This window comes from Mytilus trossulus, chromosome 9 (assembly GCF_036588685.1).
Source record: "Mytilus trossulus isolate FHL-02 chromosome 9, PNRI_Mtr1.1.1.hap1, whole genome shotgun sequence".
NCBI classification, from domain to species: domain Eukaryota; kingdom Metazoa; phylum Mollusca; class Bivalvia; order Mytilida; family Mytilidae; genus Mytilus; species Mytilus trossulus.
The window spans coordinates 51,836,073-51,857,279 of NC_086381.1; the positions used below are offsets into that span (position 1 = coordinate 51,836,073).

The 21,207-nt window shown below is 31.8% G+C and overlaps 1 protein-coding gene across 3 annotated transcripts in view; it reads left to right on the forward strand.

Annotated features, from left to right (window-relative positions):
* Nucleotides 1-15,457, forward strand: part of LOC134683089 (probable 4-coumarate--CoA ligase 1) — a 40,209-nt gene extending 24,752 nt beyond the window's left edge. For 2 of the 3 annotated variants that reach the window (XM_063542164.1, XM_063542166.1), the window contains 4 exons: nucleotides 7,296-7,437; nucleotides 8,227-8,309; nucleotides 12,971-13,139; nucleotides 14,036-15,457. In XM_063542164.1, coding sequence (XP_063398234.1) covers nucleotides 7,296-7,437; nucleotides 8,227-8,309; nucleotides 12,971-13,139; nucleotides 14,036-14,142 — 501 coding nt within the window. In that variant the 3' untranslated portion in view covers nucleotides 14,143-15,457. Of the gene's footprint in view, nucleotides 1-5,786; nucleotides 5,885-7,295; nucleotides 7,438-8,226; nucleotides 8,310-12,970; nucleotides 13,140-14,035 lie in introns of all 3 variants that reach the window. The other variant, XM_063542165.1, reaches the window with a different exon arrangement.
* Nucleotides 15,458-21,207: the final 5,750 nt, after the last annotated feature.

Below are 21,207 nucleotides of genomic sequence, written 5' to 3' on the forward strand. Positions count from 1 at the left end.
ATTATATTCTGACTTCATGTAGTTGATATATCTATATCAACACATGTCAGACTAGTCACAAAATAAATAAAAGTGAATTTATTCATTTTGTCCACTATTTCATTATTCTCTTACAGCTATATATTGCCGAATTTTTTTGGCATATATATGATTTACTGTCATCTGAACAAAAGGTCTAGTTAGTATTCAGACTTGAATGCATTCTTGGTATTATTTTCAAAAGTCTACAGAAAGTCTGTATTTGGCAAAACCTTTTTGGAATTTTGGTTCTCAATGCTCTTCAACTTCGTACTTCATTTGGCATTTTAAATTTTTTTTTTTCCAGCGTCACTGATGAATCTTTAGTAGACGAAACGCGCATCTGGCGTATATACTAAATTTGATCCTGGCAATATGATGAGTTTATCTACAGTCTACACCAAAACATTATGATTTGCTAACTAGATCTTTAAACCCCAATTTGACATTATTTCCATGTTGTGGTATTAACAATGAAATCCTTTGAGTTTTAATAGCAAATTGTCTGTTATAAAAATGCAATCTGATTAAATATATATCGTGTGTCCAAGTTCTGCTTACAGGTTGCATTTCTGTAAATATTGACAATGCAATTTGCCATAGGAACTCCTTTTACGGCTAAAACTGTACCACTTTTACAATGAAGTTTTGAAAAAAAATCTTATCCTAGAATTGAAATTTCATTTGCATCACAATTTGTTTTCAACGTTTATATGCCCTGAACTTCTCAGAGTTTAAACTAACACTAACTTTCTTAACTACCCCTACCTTGAATGAAAGGTTCCCACAGAATTCAATGTAAACAATATGCACATGTTTATTTACTGGTAACATTCCCAAGTTATGTCTCTGTGAGATGGAACACAGAGAGCATAACTGGGAACCAGTATGTAAACAAAATTAATTTCATATGAATATTCAAGATCTCCCCAAAAGAGGCGTGTTTTGAGAAACAGCTGTATTTACAAAGTGCAACCTACAAGGATCTGAAAACACTCCAATCTACTTTCTCTGGTTTTAGGTCCTTTAGGCATGCTCTGATTTTGTCAAATTGATACACACCTTAAAAAATGAGGGGTGGTAGGAGGGGTTAAAAACATAAAATCCTGAGGTCCCTAATTTAAAAAGAATTAAATCCTGACATCCCAAAATCCCAAGCTTACAAACACCAGATCCCGACGTCCAGAAAAGGTCCTCCCCCTAAAAAATATAAAAACTGAAATTTTGAACTAAGTGTTGTCAGATCCTTGTAAGCAAATCTTGGACTCAGAGTCTCAGAATCTGTATTTTCAATCAGATTTTTAATAAAATGAAGAAAATTGAACCTGTCAACAGCTGAAGAGATTACTTTGTTTAAAAATAGGGATCAACATAATTCAGACAGTTTGAATTTTAGGAGTAGAGCAGTTTTTTTGTTTAGAAAAAGATCAGTTGATAAAAAGAATTGATCACCATCAGTGTACATTTATTTATATATTGTATTTGACTAACTCAGATATGTACATAACTTCCAGACATTCTCCTAAATTGAGTAGGATACAAACTTAGAAATAATGTTTAATTTTACAGCCTATGGTTTAACAGAGACAGGCGGAACGTCTCTCCATGACCAATGTCCACCTAAAATAGGAACTGTTGGTCATTTAGCTCCTAGCGCTCTAGGAAAGGTTGGTTTTATATGAACAATGGTAGTCAAAAGTTAAAAGCACTGATATCATACTGATTTCTGTTCTGTGGCTATTAAATATTATTGGATAGGAATTGATAGATTTATCATTATTTTTTACTTTCAATCATCTGGTCCAAAGAAGTGGTCTTATAATATAGGGTTATTGCATGAATATTGGGGAATATTGTCCTTAGTAGAATTTTACGAGTGACAATATTCCCCAATATATATGCAGTAGCCCTTTTATTGTATAACAATATAATATTTGAAAGTTACATACTAGTAGATTGAGATGGAAAAAAACTTAGAAATAATGTTTAATTTTCCAGCCTATGGTTTAACAGAGACAAGCTCAGTGTCTCACTATGACCGAAGTCCACCTAAAATAGGAACTGTTGGTCATTTAGTTCCTAACACTCTAGGAAAGGTTGGTCAACATGTGATAACATGAATATGTAAATCCTATTACTAATTAACATGTATTTAAATTCTTTATAAACTTGCTCTCTTTAAGTAGTTGGCTAGTAATACTCTAGATATATTGTTTGATTGTTAAAAAAATATATAGATGAATCATTTGATAATAGTTTTATTTCATTTTGATGACACACAATTTAAAATAAGTCAGTTCTTTTTAGAGTTATGCATACCTGCCAAGTTTTCAAAATGCCCATGGGGGTTTTGCGTGCACGATGGCTGCCATACTGGGCCGGCCATACTTCTAAAAAACTTCAAGGGGGCAGTCAAATACAGTGTAATGTTGTTTTTTGGCTTCTTCATACTTTTATAAGCCTCTATTCATTGTAAAATTAATTGTTTTGTTAAAATTGTGAACATAATTGCTCTTTAAAAAAAATCAATTTTGGAGCATCCATGGGGGATATCCCCCGAAAATAGTGACAGTTGACAGGTATGGTTATGGTAAGACCCAACCTGGTTCAAAAAAGTGGTTTTATCATACCTTCTCCTTTTGAGTAGGACCAGCAGACAATATATTAGACCAAATGTCTTTCACAATTAATATAAGCAATATGAATTGATATATAAAATGAAAGTCAAATAATTTCAAGGTATAATTAAAATTGAACCCCTGTCTGACTGAGCATATCTTTATTATACCCCATACAACAAATTTGCAGAGGGTAAACTACTTTTGACCCGTCGGTCTGTCTGTCATGTGTCCAAGTTTTGTTTACAAGGATCTGAAAACACTCTAATATACTTTCTGTTTTGAAGTCCTTTGAGCATGCTCTGATTTTGTCAAATTGATACACACCTTCAAAAATATAAAGACTGAAATTTCAAACAAAGTGTTGTCAGATCTTGTAAGCAATAATTGGACACATAATCTGTATTTTCAATCAGATTTTTAAAAAGATGCAACATAAAACTTGTTTTGTTTCTGTTCTAAAGACTGTACAGTACTGCCAATGAAGAAAATTGAACCTGTCAACAGCTAATGAGATTACTTTGTTTAAAAAAAGGGGAGACAATTTTTTTTAGGAGTAGAGCAGTTTTTTTGTTTAAAAGAAGATCAGTATATAAAAAGAATTGACCCATGTGTACATTTATTTATGTCTATTGTATTTGACTAACTCAAATATATAACTACCAGACATTTCTCCGTAAGTGATAAGGGGATTTTTTTTTTAGAAATATAATGTTTGATTTTCCAGTCTACGCCCTTGCGAAAATGGTGCAGGATATCACAAGATATCCCCAGGATATCTCAGGATAATCTTGAGAAAAATCACAGGGCAATCTTGAGATATCCTGATCCTGAGATAGGGTTAAACATGGGACGGTATTGGAACAAGGATATTCCAGGGATATCCAGAGACAGTCCAGACCATAAATATCCTAGTAGAAAATCCTGTGATAATCCTGTGCTCAGGATTCCTCAGGTCCTGTTCTCAGGAAATTATCCTGATGACAGGATTTATAGATTTGCTTGCATTGAGTAAGCCCTGGGATAATCCTGGTATATCCTGTGAATATCCTGACAATGTCCTTAGTTTGTCAGGATTAGATTTGCTTGCATTTAGTTGGTCCTGGTATATCCTGAGAATATCCTGTGAATATCCTAAGAATGTCCTTACTTCAGGACCAATAAATGTCTTGCATGAATTCTATTTATGAGAAATTACAAAATTTGAGTAAAATCCTTTTTTAATGCACATTTTTCTTCTATTGCAATTTTTTTCTTAAATTAGTTTGAAGCTGCTGAATAGAGTAAATCATGGTTAATTGAAAACATAAACTACACATTTTTCTAATACAGAATTTACTCGAAATTGTCAAAAATCTGCTCTTCGAGTCTAGGCCGAAACGAACTTCTCTATTTATTTGTCGGCAATATTCACACTATCCCGATGCATATGCAGTAATGCTAGCGATGATAACCTGTCATTGTTCATTGGTGATCGTACATTTGATTTAAACAGACGTAGTACATTGATAGATCTCCACGGTAGCACTCGCGAGATGTTATAAACCAGTGTACGTGTTCGCCATCGAGCGACTTTTCAATTGAATTCGTCAAAATTACATACCAGGTCAGTTTCGTATGTCTCTGACAATGTTGAGATTTGTTCGTTTGTTATATTTCCTACAACAGGAGGAAGAAGATACGACACAAAGAAGCGATTTTCTGATAATACCAGACGCGACTCCACTCTCCAGTTCCATTATCACAGGCATTCGATTTTCATATGGTCTATAAACGCAAAATATAATGAGACTTTCCAATACTGTTTTGGCGTGTTTGCAGGATGAGTTGCTCTGTTAGTCCGTCGAACACATCGCCATGGCATAATTTCAACGATATCGAAGGGTTCTGATAAATCTCATGCCGATTGATACATCTCATTCCAAACAGATAAACCGAAACTACATGTGTTAGACTGCGTATAACAAATTCAAATCTTGTAAAAGATACAAGTTACACTGTCCGATTTCGTCATGCATGATCTTCAATAAAACTTCTATTCTGAAACCAAATGCCGTTATTTAATGACATTTCATAAATTAAAAAAGGGACAACATGTGTGTTTCCTTAAAAATTTAATTTGTATTTTTTTAATTTTGCAATATTTTTTTGGCATGCCGAAGCGATGAACACGCAACTGCGTGTTGGCGTATAGGGAGCTACGTGCCTGGAGGGGGCTCGTGGGTCTATAATCAACTTTTTTTTCTAATATAGGATTTTGCTATTTTTTTCTATGATTTAACTTTATCTTATACCTAATAGAAATATAAAATAAAAATATGGGGTCACCGTTCATTTAAGCTCACAATCTGCCTCAGAAAGCTTAAGTTAGCATACATTTTTGTTAATGTCCTTTTTTTCTGTTGAACTAATAGGAGAAATATTGGTAATATTAGAAATAAAAAAGAACTATAAATTACAGAAATCGCTTAAATTTTACAATGATTTAGTCTATGTACAGCTTGTTTGAAAGCAATAATAAAAATATAGGTCACTCATGAGTTATAAAAAATATTTCAATTTAAACATAAAAAAATAACATTTTTGCACCAAAGGGAGATAATTTATAGCTTTTTCAATGATGTAAACATTTTTAAAGTCATCTGTGGCCAAACCAAATCGGTTTGTCTGGGTGATATCTGTACCATATTATAAATTAATAACTAATAGTGTAATAAATAAAATTTGTAATGAAAAAACAAATGTTTAATTTTTTGCTGTATTTTTTTATACCTGCAGGGCTCCTTTAATAAATAAAATTGATTAATTTATTTTGTCCATTATTTTCTTTTCTTTATATTTCAGCACCTCATTATACATGTTAAACTCTTACAGTTATTTAGTGCTTAATTTTTTGGCATAATTATCTTTTTCATTTGTTTTGTCAATTTATTCTGCACTTTTTGCCCAAATAGTCTCAGTTCTGTAAATCCATTTTAGATCATTATGTATGTACAGGTAATAATGCTATACACATTATGGTAACTTGTTATTGTTAAGTACCTTCAGCCTAATTAAAATGACCTGGTACTTATTTACAGGAGCCAAACATAACAAGATAAGAAATTAATAAAGGGTTTTAAGCTTTGACCATTGGTTTTATTTTTCCAGGATATGGATTAACTGAAGCCAGCCCAGTTTCTCATTATGATACTAATCCCTCAAAAATTGGGACTGTAGGCCATCCTCTTCCTAACACACAATCAAAGGTTTGTGATTGGTTTGGACATAACTTCCTCTTCCTTCTCATTGGTGGATATCTTTCATTCTTGAACCCAATGATATCTTTACAGTGTCATCTAAAATTTATAACTCTCACAACTTTCTTTAATCAATTTGTGAATACTGTGGATTCATTTATTTTCGTGGGTATCAATGTTCGTGGATTGCTTTAAACTCGCATATTCGTGGATACTTGATTTCGTGGTTTCGCCAATATCCATATACGAAGCCTATTGAAATTATGACATTCGTTGTACATTTGAATTCGTGGTTCATCTGTACCCACGAAAATTGGTATACAACAATTGGTATACAACTCAAATGACATTAATTTTTAAAAAAAAAACCAAGCATTTGACTTTATCCTTTCAGCTAAACCATATATGAGACAGTGCTTTCAACAGACAAGGTCTGTTTTGTTGTGTGTCAAAATTAAAATATTATTAATTGGAACTGATTGTTGTTTTTACATTTTTTTGTGTAGTGGATTTAAGTTCTCTTATTAATGCAATATTTTTATTTCACTACTCACTACTAATATTTCCTTACTAATATCTCGCCACTTGTATATCTAATCTTATTATAATACATGTAATATACATTGTGTGTATTGTTGCTAGCTGTTATGAAAAAAATGAAAAATAATGGTCAGTGTATTAAGTAATGACAGAATAGTCTAATTCTTTTCATTTACAACAAAACAAATCTATTTCAAAGAATAAAACTTTACAGAATGTAAGAAATAAAAATATGATCGATATATTAAAAAATTTCAACAATAAATCATCAGAAAAAAAGTAAAATCACAAATTCCATAATCAAATGGCAAAATCAAAAGCTTAAAGACATTAAATAATGGATAACAAATTACAACTGTCATATTCCTGGGATTTTCTTATGTAGAAATGGTGAATTAAAGCTAGCTAAACCTCTCTCTTGTATCACAGTCGCATCAAATTCCATATTTCTAGTATTTTGGCTAATATAATTATTAGCATTGACTAAGTTGAATTGACATACTTATTCTAAACAGCTCACTGGGAGGAATTGAAACAAATTATTGCCAAGATTAATTGCTTGTTGTATTAACAATGAACTTTTAATTTTTATTCAAGTGCCATTTAAGAGTTCTATTTATGTACCAGGAATCAAATTAATTTTGCAATTGCCTTGGGTTTTGCTTGACCAATTTGTGCATCATGAAATATAATAAATGTTTTTCATCTTTATAGTTATCTTAGTGCATGTTTTGGAAATTCTATACAGTTTAAAATTTCCAAAAATGAAAATTTATGTAAATTAATTAAGGCTTGTCTAATTAACTCATGTGTTGTTCATATCTTTAGTTTTCCTATATATATCTTTTTTAATTAATAATTATACATTATATACTGTTAGGTTATAGATGTGCACTCTGGTAAGACTTTAGGAGCAGGTGAGACTGGGGAGGTGCTCCTAGCAGGACCACAAGTTATGTTAGGTTACCTGAAGAACCAGTCTGCTACAGATGACATGGTTAGAGATGGATGGCTTCATAGTGGTAAGTGGGATATTATAAAATTGAATATGGAAATGGGGAATGTGTCAAAGAGACAACAACCCGACCATATAAAAAACAACAGCAGAAGGTCACCAACAGGTCTTCAATGTAGCGAAAAAATTACCCCACCCCGAGGTGTCCTTCATCTGGCCCCTTTGTCTATAGTAGAAGTAAATGATTCTGGTTCTGTTAGGTAACCCTCCACTTATGAAAATAATATCCTGTCTCATACCCTGTATTTTGCTCATTGTTGAAGGGTGAAAAGTGACATATAGATGTTTAATATCCTTTTACTTTGGTCTGTCAGGTTGATGGTGGTGTCAATTGCAATCATACCATAATTCCTTATTTTTGTACTACTCCAGGGTTGAAACCACTGCTTTACTGAATTCATTTTGGGTATTTATGATTAGAATCGGCTAACAATTCTGTAAGATTCATGTAAGATAGCTATTGATCTGCAATTGTACGATAAAAAAGATGTTGTATGATTCCCAGTGAGACAGCTCTTCAGAAGAGAACAAATGACATCAGAAACTACCAACTACATATGTCAATGTACAGTCTTAAACAATAACCAAAGCTAATTCTGCATAGTCAGCTTTAAAAGGTCCAGAAATGACAAATGTAACTGATCATTGCTTTATTAGAACATGCCTTTAGAAAAGAAGATGTTAATCTTAATATAAGGGGTGAAAAGTGTATTTTTATTTGTTCATGAAGTATATTGTATACTACATTGTGCATTGTACTTTCTGGAAGTTTTATAATTGTAAAATTATTATTTAGGTGACATTGGACATTTTGATGAAGAAGGATATTTTATGATAACAGATAGACTAAAGGAGCTAATTAAATATAAAGGATTTCAGGTAAAGATATATAATTACAATTTTTCTTTCATTCTCATACAAATTCACTTTTTTATGCTTTTTAGAGGCGACTTCTGACCTGAGGGCCTTCTAAAAACGACCTGCAACCTGTAAAATTTTGGAAAAAACGACCTCCGACTTCACCCACGCTAAAAACGATCTTGCCATTTTTGGCGCCATGTTTTCCTTTGTGGTCCTTTGTCGTCTTTACGGTTATCTGACAGATCAACAAAACGGCGCGCAGTAACTGGTTCTCTGTCTCAGCCTATTTCCCCCTTTCCCCCAATGACTGTATGCCAGAGAATTGTGTCGGAAAACTACGTTCTTTCCACCAGTAGAACTAGATCGGGAATAACAATTGGCTGGCGTCATGACCAATCTGATGAAATAAAATGCCCAAATCACAGTTGTGTCTGTTACTAGTATTAAACATAAACTGTTGACTGTTTGTCCCACCAACAATGGTCTGCCATACTGTTTTACTTTTATTATACTCCACTACACGCAGTAGATATTGAGAAGTATTACATGGTCAACCGTCCGTCCCATGGTGGTATCCAGATGAAAACTTGAGAACGGATCAAAGATTTATTTCATTTGTTTCCTATTGTTTAAGCCCTAGTCTTCTAGACCACAATCGCACTACGCTCATGCGATCTCATACCTCAGTCCAACTAGGCCATGATCGCACTACGCTCACGCGATCTAATACCACAGTCCAACTAGGCCACGATCTCACTACGATCTGCGAAAAAAATGCAAATTATGATGATTGTAGTATGATCGTGTAGATCGCAGTAAGGTCGTTTCACAGTAGTGGTGAGGTATTCAAAATCGTGATGAGCGTGGCCAACTTTGAACATGTTCAAAATAATCGTGGTGTGGTCATCGTAGAAAAATGAGGTTGTAGTAGAAGCGTAGGAGAGTGCACTAAGATTGCAAAGGTCGCTGTACCATCGTAGCCAAAGCGTGATTCTATTCCGAGAGAGACTGTGCTACGATCTCTCACTACGACCACCACATTCTTACCGCGACCAAATTATGCTTCCACTACGACTATGCCATGATGTTCAAGGCCATAGTACGATTTTAGCACGCTCTTGCCGTCCTCATCATGCACGCTCTTCCTACGACCTGACTACGGCCATCATTCTCACTGTCATTTTCATATAAAATATATCAAATCTCTCAAGGTTTTGTTTGTATGTAATAATTAGGAATTCTTGACCCTTTTCTTTAACACCTCAACCATGCTTCTCGTTTTCATACAGATTAGACTGTCATTTTTCTCGCTTGAATGAATTTACACGAGTAATTTTGGAGGGCCTTTATAGCTTTATGTTCGGTGTGAGCGAAGGCTCTGTGTTGAATGCCATTCCTTGGTCTGTGATGGTTTACCTTGATAAATTGTTACTTGGATGGAGAGTTGTCTCATTGGCACTCATACCACATCTTCCTATATTATCTATTGACACATCTGTGTCCTCTCTGCTATCGTTCACTAAAATATCGTCATTTCAGCTTTATGGACCAGCTTTGTAATTTCAGGATTTGTTACCAACAGAGCTTCCTATGCCTCAAAATCAAGCCCTACCACCACGCCCACGTGTTTTAGTAGATTTTGGTGGCATGACTATATTGTTTCGGAAAAATCAATGTATTAATCAGAAACAGAAGGAATGGAACTGCATTAAACTATTTATTAAATCACTGGGTCGATGCCACTGCTGGTGGACGTTCCGTCCCCGAGGGTATCACCAGCTCAGTAGTCAACATTTCGGTGCTGACATGAATATCAATAATGTGGTCATTTTTATAAATTTCATGTTTACAAAACTTTAATATTTTGAAAAACTAAGGACTTTTTTATTCCATGCATAGATTTAACCTTAGTTGTATTTGGCACAACTTTTTGGAATTTTGGATTCTCAATGCTCTTCAACTTTGGTTTTATAAATATTTCGATATGAGCGTCACTGATGAGTCTTATGTAGACGAAACGCACGTCTGGCGTACTAAACTATAATCCTGGTACCTTTGATAACTATTGATATGGAATTAGGATGTTGACGTTATTGCTGAGATCGTGGTAGGAACGTAGTATAATCGTGGTAAGAACATGCTATAATTGCAGTAGAAGCTTAGTATGATCGTGTTGCAATCGGATAACTCATGCTTTGGTCGTAGTGAGATTAGAAATCTTCGTTTCTTTGTTTCTAGAGCCTGTGATAAGCTATCAAATTATCAAGTTATGATCATTTTTGTTCCTTTAAAAAGATTTAAGTTGGTCTGGGTTATTGCTTCAAATATATTATGGGCGATGGTCATAACAAGGGCATAGGGCACTAGCTACTAGCGTCTCTGTGTGGGCTCCAAAGAGACAAATGTATCGAAGTAAGGTTGATGATCAGTTTCATGTTTTATGTCCCGACAACATTGTTGCGGTAAATATAGTTTTTCGGTCTGTTTGTCCATCCGTTCGTTCGTCAGTTACACTTTGGTTTACCTTTGCCTTTAAGATGATTTCCTAAAAAGTTTGAAGTCAAATCTTAATGAAAATTTGTACCTTACCTTTTATTTATAATTATATGGACTAAGACCTGTTTAAAAGTTGGGGAGTTCCATCGAAAATGGAAATAAGTGCCGAGCGGGACACCCTGTCCGCAAGACATTTCCTTTTTGACATCAGCATGATCAGGCTATAGATTGTGTTCAAAGTATCTCAGTAGGTAAATCCAGCTCTACATCCCCGGTGGTTGTATGATAGTTCTGGAACTTGCTCAATATGAATATTGTGTTGGATTAGTGAAATACTGAATGTTAGGTTGAAACTACTATTCTGAAAAATCGGAAAGTTCAAGTCCAATTTTTGGTTTCAATATGGAATATGGGTTAATGGCACGAAGACATCACATATTAATCATTAAATGCCACACAAAAAAATGAATCTAGAGCTGACGACACGAACTTCCCACTAACAGACGGCCACCACTGAATGACCTCAAGCAAAACAAGAACAACCGAACCCAAGGGCACATCAATGACTTAAATGGATCCTTTTAATATAAAAACGACTTTCGACCTCTATGTTGGGGGCCTCAATAGTCACAAAATGCCTTTTCATCATTGGCTTTCAAAGCTGTAATTATTGAAATATACAAACACCAATTTGTAAAGAGTTGAAGAGAACATTTTCTTTTTACCATTTACTAATCTACACCAGAATTTTATGAAGCACATAAACCAAGATTTTTATAATCTTTAACTTTTGTAATTTCTTTGTTACAAAAATCTAATTTTTCAGTTCCTAAAGTAACATTTGAACTTAGGAGCTAATTAGATATAAATTATTTCTGGTTTTAGAACAACAGGTGTGTTGAATTGACAGATCAGCCTTTAATAAATTCACAGTTTGTTTAGCATTACTCAAACTATGACGTTAGTTGTTATTAGCACGAAGGAAAAATAGTACTTTTATTAGAAAAAGTACAAATATATGTTGTCACGTTTATTTAAGTAAGAGCAGTGCCTCACCATCTCCAACTTCGATATTATTCAATTTGAGCACAGGTACAACAGATTTTATTAAGCCAGAATTTTAGTTTAAACATATTTATTTATAGTAGTTTGTGAAACAAGTTTTGCAATTTATATTTATGCCTTTCCACTTTACGGGTGCGAGTGCTGTCTTGTAGCCGCATTATAAGCCTGCTCTTTTTCGAAATCTACAAGGGTGTCTTTAACGTGCGATAGATAAGGCTCTCTCATAACACGGGTCAGCTATTTATCCTCCCCTTCTGACGTACTATCATCGTTTCCTCAAGACCACACTCGCAAATGGTGTCAAGAAAAAGCTGGAAATTCAGTCCCTGAAATTTGCATCCCGAAATGGGAATCCAACTAGGAACCTTTGTGTTAGTAGTCTGATGCACTAACCACTTCACCACGGCTCTTCGAAGCCAGAATTTTAGTTATCATAATATGAGAGTTTGATGAGGGTCCTTCATTTCTTTTTTCTTCTACGTTTAGACCATTTTTCTTTAATTCTAAATTTATTTTGACCTTTTATCTCTTATATTGCAGCAACCCATGATTCTCTATTCTTTATTTTTTTAGCCTAATTTTCTATATTCTTTCTTTTTAGTCTCTTTTCTCTATTCTTTGTATTTTTTACCATTTATTCTGCTCTTTTTGACAATTATTCTCTAACCTGTAAACCCCATTCAGACCCTCATAATATAACCAAAAGAAATATCCTGCTTGATACCATTTTCATTAAGATATCCAAAAGAAATATCCTGCTTGATACCATTTTCATTAAGATATCCAAAAGAAATATCCTGCTTGATACCATTTTTATTAAGATATCCAAAAGAAATATCCTGCTTGATACCATTTTCATTAAGATATCCAAAAGAAATATCCTGCTTGATACCATTTTCATTAAGATATCCAAAAGAAATATCCTGCTTGATACCATTTTCATTAAGATATCCAAAAGAAAAAAACTACACAGAAATATCTTAAAAATAGAGATAAATTTCCTTTGCCTCTTTGACGACTGTGCCAGGGCGGTATAGCCAGTCATGGTTGTTTTAAACTCCCATCATCATCATTCTCTTTGCATGTTTTTATTTTTATTTTATTGAACTTTATTGTAGGTTGCCCCTGCAGAACTGGAAGCCTTAATTTGTACCCACCCTGCTGTAGCTGATGTAGCAGTGATAGGTATCCAGGCGGGAGAGGATGTAGGGGAGGTACCCAAGGCTTATGTTGTACCTAAACCTGGGGTGACCCTGACAGAGGAGGATATTACACACTTTGTAGAAGGTAAGATACATTAGTGTCAATATATGTATTACTGTATTAGATTATTTTAACCCCCATAGAATTGTGAGGGACTGGGAATCAGTTTTCAGGTTCATCTGTCTATCCAAACTGAGACTGGTATAAGAAATGGAGATGTGGTATGATTGCATATGAAACATCTATCTACCAGAGTTCAGTGACATTGATTTAAGAAATTATAATTATTTTTTTCGACTTTAAACTTTAAAAGTTATGCTCTATTGATTTTATCTAAGTAATTCAACTTTGAAAATTTCAAAAAACATAGGCTGACTGTCTTGATCTTTTTCATTATGTTTTGCAAACATTACATGAAAGTTGACTCATTTTATGATATTGATACTAAGCATATACATGATATATGGATGTGGTTAGGAATTTGATAATTTGAAACTCTTTCAAGTTATGTCCCTTTGATCTTATAGATGTTAACAGTAGCTATTCCTCATGCTTTTAGGATTGAAATGAGTGTTGACAACCTGTAAGATCATGATACCTAGGTGCCAAACTCTAAATGAGGGTCTGGATTTGGGGAGGGGGGGGGGGGGGGGGTCTGTTATTCTGTAAACATTTAATTTTCACCCCTTTTTTTCTCTAATCTTCAAAAAATAACCCCCGTTTTTTTCTAATCTTCAAAAAATTAGACCACACATTTCTCTAATCTTCATTTTTTTTGCCCGTTATTCCTAATCTTCATTTTTTAAGAGCATTATTCTTTAATCATTTAACACCACCCAAACCCTCCTAAATTGCCCCAGGAGGTTTTGGCTGGTGCAAAATACAAACTATGCAAAAGAAATTTCATTAATGATGAGTAAACAAAAATACATGATAAATGTACATATAAAAATGCATATAAAATATTTTATTTATTGCAGCAAATGTGGCACCATACAAGAAGTTAAGAGGAGGTGTTAAGCTTATTGATAGCATACCAAAAACTGCCAGCGGTAAAATTCTCAGGAGGGAAGTCAAAAATATGTGATTGGATGGAAGATACAGATGGTCGTTAAATTTTTACCTCCCAGTGAATTTGCATGGAAGATACTGTTACAGATTGTTCTTTAAGTATTAAGAGTATTATTTCCTAGAAAATTTTAAATGTACAATATTTGTATGGTTTAAGAATTATTACTAAATTTGTATTAATTTCTTCAATTTGTTCACAAGAAATGCTAGTGGAAACTGAACAGGATGAAATATCCTTTTTGATTTTTGTTAAATATATTGTTTTTCATCTCTTATAAAAAAAAAATCATTTTGTTTTTATAATAATTGATATACATATGAATTAAGAAGGATATAACAGTTGAATGAAAGAAAAAGCATCAAAGCAGTTTAGCTCAAAACAGAACTATCGCAAATATCAGGATAAATATGAAACACTTTTATGCTTCATACATTCATGTATTCATGGTTTAAAAATAACTATTTTTTATAATGACATATTCTACATTTGAAAATGCCTGTACCAAGTTAGGAATATGACAGTTCTTGTCCATTCGTTTTTGATGCGATTTGTTATTTGATTTTGCCATGTGATTATGGATTTTCCGAATTGATTTTCCTCTAAGTTCAGTATTTTTGTGATTAGTCAGTACCATTTTGAAATAAAAAAAACAAAACACAAAGACTGAAATAGTGATGTGAAAAGACATGAATTTTGTGAGTTGAAAGACAATGAAAAAAATGCAGTTTTATAGTTATTCATCCAAATTTTAATATTATACCAAAGAACTTCATGAAATCCAACTACTATTTCAAAATAGGAAATAGGTACATGTAAGTTATATTGTGTTTGCATGAATTATATTAGACTTTTTACTGTCACTATTTATGTATTTTGTATTATCTGAATATGTAAGATCTAGTCAGTTTTGTTTACTGCAATATTTTGATCTTTTCCATCAAGGCAGTGTCAAAGGAAACACTTATAATTTTACAATCATTTTTTATACATTTCTGAATATACGAATTTCTTATATTTCCCATGGAGGTCATGATACTGTGTTTGGACAGTTAAGGGCATACGATACAGTTACAGGGGAGGTAATGACGTTGCTAACGTAAAATGTTATTTTCGCGACGTCAAACTGTGACTTATCGGGAAAAGATGTATTTTTCGACTAATTTTTATCATTCAAACTGATTTAATTTGAAAACGAGTTCATGGACCCCTATTTTTCAAAACAGCAATTTGATTCATTTTGCAGGGAGATTATGTGACCCAAATTTTATAAAACTGTAAATAGAGGATTTTTTTTAATTTTGATAAACATACAGCAAAAAATGACGTTTTTTCCTCAATTCATTAACATTTGATAAATATGAGTTATTTCTGAATATATAAATGCATATTTTTTTTTAATACTTATAAAATACAGAAATTGAAGATTATTTAACAAAAAACAATTTGTGTTTATCTTTTATAACAAAAAAGTTATGTCTTACTTTCGAAAAAGAAATTACGGCCACAAATCTGAATTTTGAGCAAATATACAAAATTTACTCAAAAAGTAGCACATGAAGGTATATTTTTTATTACATATTTGATTTAATCAGGTAAAATATAGCCATATTCAAATTTTCATGAACTTGTAAATACAGGATCAAAACTGTATCGTATGCCCTTAAGTAAGCAAGAGAGTCTTACATTTTGAGATAGTTTTTGTCACTTTTATGATTTTATTTACCTTAGAATCCATCTATTTGTAAGTAAAAAATTTACAAGGAAATCTTTATTTTTTTTTTACTTTGTAAAGGAGAAGTCAGTTAATTTTTTAGGGAAAGATGACTTTATAAATTAGTTAAAACTGAAAGATGATTTATTTTGGAAAACTATCATTTTGATATTTTTATATACGAAATATGAAATCCAAAATAGAATATTTTTTCAAAATACAAATGTTATCAATCATTTCAAATGAACCATTTCTAAGATGAACCGTTTTATAGCATAAGAAATTTACCAAACTGCTGTGGAAGATCTACAGCTTTTCATATATGTTATGTTTGCAAGTCAGAGAATATATTTTTTAAAAGTTTTAATAATTCAAAGTTTAGACTAAATAAAGTGTAGAATAAACTTTAATGAAGTAGAAACCTAATGACACAAAAATAGAAGTCATTTGGAGGTCAATATATGGTTTCTTTTTTTTTCTCACCTAAATTTAATAAATGAATGACCTATCTATAATACCTATCCTTAACGCATATGGTATTTATATATTATCTTAAGATTTTATAAATGAGAGGGAGTATCTAGGCTACCATCTCATCAAAGGGCATCATTATGGTTCTCCCCCTTCTTGACCTAGAAAAAATGTTCAGAGTTGTCAAGCTTGATATGGAAAAATCACAAACAAAAATTTTTAAAAAAAAATGATGATAAAATTATAATCTATCGAAAAGTTTCAAATATGCAAGTTGCAGTTATTTTTATTTTTAAATGAATTTTAAGAGGGGGTGGAATACTTTCATTTAAATTTGCAGACTAAATTTACAGTTAAACTCTAATATTTGTATTATAGATGAATTATGAAAAGATGATTTATATATTTTTTGTTCCAATCAATGTACATATTTTAATGTCCTAACATACCAAATTAAATGACACAGTTTCAATTGAGAAAAATTGGTGATAGGTGATATTCAACAATTAGCTGTACATTTTAATTTGAAATTGCAAAATGATATTGTGCATTTTTAATATTATATTTACCTTACATTTATAAATACATGTGTTAATTACTGGTATACAAGAAAAGGTAGAATTTCCATACCCGCCTTGTCACCAACATAATACCTTTTTATTGAGGTTAAAACGTGGTTTTATTGATTTAAGAAAAAAATATTATCACTGACACCAAAGGTTGTTTTTGCAGTATTACTTATGTTTTTTTATACCCTTTTAGGGTGTTAATCAGCATTTTTATTTTTAATGTCCTCATAGTACAATTTCACTATTAAATGCTATCCAAAAGTAATAAATATGTATACACAGCTACTTTTGCATAGGTACTATGTCTGTACCAAAAAATTGTAATACTGGAAATCTACTTCTAATATTCAGTACTATTTTGTTACTTTAAAATGATTGTAATATTTAGGTACCTGTATTTTTCAGTACTTGATTTGTACTTGAATATTTAAGTACTACATGTTTTTGGTTACAACATTACATTTTCAGCATTTTGATAGTATGTCTATTTCAAATCTCTTAAAATTATGATTTTCAAACATGGAATATTGTGATAGATTTTGGTATTATTTCTGTACCAATATTTTAAGTACAAATCAAGTACTGTAAAATACAGGTACAAAAATAGTACAATAATTTTAAAGTAAAAAAATAGTACTTAATATCAAAAGTAAATTTTCAGTACTACAAATTTTAAGTACAAAAATAGTACCAATGCAAAATGGCTGTATAAGGTTGTTGGCCTGTCAGAACTAGCATGCATTTGTCACAAAATCTATCCAGCTTTTTCAGTGTACTGAGCTAGTACATATTTACGTTTAGGTGCCAGCTGAACCACACCTCTGTGTGTGGGATTTTATAAATTTATTTCAAGTGCAAAAACCAAACAATAAGTATGAAAAACAAGATAAGATGTCAATAATTTAAAGTTCATATACTTTACAGTAAGTCGAATCATGTGACTTATGGAAGCCCTGAATACTTAACAATGCATGGTATTTGTGTTGCTGATGTTGTCTCAAGTTTCTGAAATTAAAATTCAATTGAGATTTGAATGAAGGAAAGAATTTCTTTCAAATAATGTTCTTCCCCATTCCATTACAGTATTAATAAATATTTTGATAGGCATTTTTTTCTTACTGTTAAATATGTATTTTATCATGAAACTTTGAATTAATATTTTATTATGATGTATTTATTTACATGTATTGTTGATAGATATGTTTTTTTTCTTTTCAAAATATAACCAGCATTAATATATTTAGTTAAACAAGTTTGATTTAAAATCAATTGTATAACATTGTAGAAAAATGTTTAGATGAAGTAAAATAGCATTTTTTAAGGATCATGAATACTTGATTTTGTCTAATCTAACCTTGAAAATTTCATGGTTCTTTGGTAGTCAAATTTATGTTTTGGTGCTTATTTCTGTTTCACATACATTTTATACTATAAACAATGAGTCTAATTATATTTGGTGTAATAAATGTGGATTAAGTTGAACATGTACATTTGGGAACTTCATTTAACCTTGACCTCATTGTTTTATAAATAAGTTTTCACTATAATTATGTCTGTTTCTCAGACACCATATGTGAACTTAGTTTGATATAATATTTGGATAATTGGCAATGTAAAGTTTATGTGATATCTATAGTGAAACCAATTATTGTAAAGAATATGAATTCTATTCTGATCTGTTAAGCATGCAAGACAATTTAGCATGTGTACAATTTTTATATACAAAATATGAAATCCAAAATAGAATATTATTTTCAAAAAACAAATGTTATCAATTATTTCAAATGAATAATTTTATATATATGTAAGGTCTCAGGAGTTATATATAGGAGTTGCTCAAATATTTTTTTTGTCTATGTGCCTTAAATGAAATCAAACAGTTTTTGTATTGGAAGAAATTTAATGTTTCTAATATCTTAGTTCACAATTTTTATTTTGTCAACAAAGAGAGCTCCTTGTTTTGTTTCCAACCCAGGACTTGGTTTCACAAAAAATCTTATGACTAAAATTCATTTTAAGCATGGTATACTGAATTGTTCATTACTTACATAATCATAAGATTTTTGGTGAAACCAACCTCAGATTTTTGAAATTTCACAAAAAGTTTTGAATCCCTCAAAAACTTTCAGTGCAACCCAGTCGAATGAGTACTGGATAGATTTTTAGAACTATCAAAATACAAATACAGACAAATATGGATGTTTCATGTGAATAAAAGGAGATATAGATTAAGTGAAACTGAAACCAAAAGTTAAAACAAATCTGCAAAGGGAAGAATGCAATTGAATCATTTTATTTTGAATAGTGACCTAAGCTCAATCACTGCTTAGAATACTAATTATACAATCACAAATTATCACACTTTTTATGATGTATTGTTATTGTTACTTAGTGTATATGATTTTTTTTGTTATCTATACAGTATATCCAACTTTATCAATAAATATAATGATAGGAATTTATTGTTATTGATGGCTATGATGATAGTGGTTTCTCAAAAGTTTGAATGGCATGTTGACTTATACTAAACAACTAAATGTTCAAACATTCAACAAACACAGGCAAAGCTAGTTATCCCTTGGTTGGTTTTGATGTCATCCCTTCTTTTTGGTGGCGATCTTGTTGTTCCATAGTTTTGATGTCATCCCTCCTTTTTGGTGGTGACCTTGTTGTTCCATAGTTTTGATGTCATCCCTCCTTTTTGGTGGTGACCTTGTTGTTCCATAGTTTTGATGTCACCACTTCTATTTGGTGGTGGTCTTGTTGTTCCATCTTTAGTTTTCTGTGGAGTGTGATGATGACTATTGTTTTTTACTGTTTTAGCCATGGTATTTATATACAAGAAGATGTGGTATGAGCGCCAATGAATATCTAGTTAAAAATAGCGAATTATGATCTGGATTCCATACCAACATGGCACAACATGGCAGGCATGGTGAAAAAATGCATTATTTGATTATTTTGATTATTTTCATGCAGTATCAACCAATACAGCAATTGATTAAAATAGCATTAGTCAACTCGAGCTCAATATAGGAGTTATTGTCCCTAAAAGACAATGTTTTCCAATATTTAGGGGTTTTGACTTTTGCTTATTATTTTTTTTTTTAAATAATACATGAAGAGAACCTTGCAAAAGAAAAACTTATCAACAGGGAGAGCTCTACAAATGTGTCTACAAAATCAATATGAGTCTGATACTATTAGTACCTGGGAGTAGTATAATAGTCCCAGCTATTACACATATATTTATTGTAGTCTCAGCATGAGTTATTGCCCCTAATTTTTTACAATCGTCTTAATAATAGTAGACTCAAAACTGAAAATCTGATCACCAGTACAATAATTTCAAGTTTATCAATATTACAGAAATCGTCGATTGGATTAAGTCCTTGTACAGGAAAAATGGAACTTAAAAGATGAGTTCAAATATTTTTGCTGCATTTTTGGCCAAAACTATAGTCGAGAAACAGCCAAAATGATCAGAAAAAATATCACAAATTTATCATCTATGACAAGAGATCAGTCTATCAATTTGCTCTTTTCCAATCTTATGCAAAACCTATAATAGATAAAAGAAAAAGAAAAATAAAAGAAAGAAGTCAAAATGTTCAGCAAAAAATATCTACAAAAAAGTCAGCATAGGCCAAATTGTTGTGAACTCTTAGATTTGCAGTTAAAAAAAATGTAACAGTGAAAACGATGAGCAAGACAAGATCTATAAATAATTTATAACAAAGCCGAAATTGTCCATTGACTCCTTTAACGAGTAATAATTCCTTAAAATGAGACAGTGCACTGTTCCATAGTGCAAAATCGGTTCATGATATACCCCGCAACCAAAGAAAAAAACTACAACAAAACAATAACAAATTGAAAAGTACAATAACATAGAATGAATAAATATTCCCTTAAATAAAAGCTTTCAAACACTATAAAAACTGAACAGTCTTGTCAGTAGTGAATAATTTTCAATCAATATGTTGTTGGCTTGGGTGACATAATCACCTATCAAATATAATGATTTAAAATCGTTTAAATGTTTAATTTATTATTAGCGTCAATGATTAAACAAATGCGTCGAAAATTGTTAATTATAATTGAATAGATTTCAATCAGCAAGGCTTGTTTTGCCTTCTGATGACTAGCTGATTCCCCAAGCTTACCACTGACTTGTTTGTATAGACCTGTTATGACTCGTAATGAGTAATCAACTCGAGAGTTATAAAACAGGCAACACGACAAGAGCAGCTCATTGTCAAAGTTTCTTCAAACAGTTACAACTACTAATATACACAAATGGCTTATACACAGAACGCAAAAACCAAG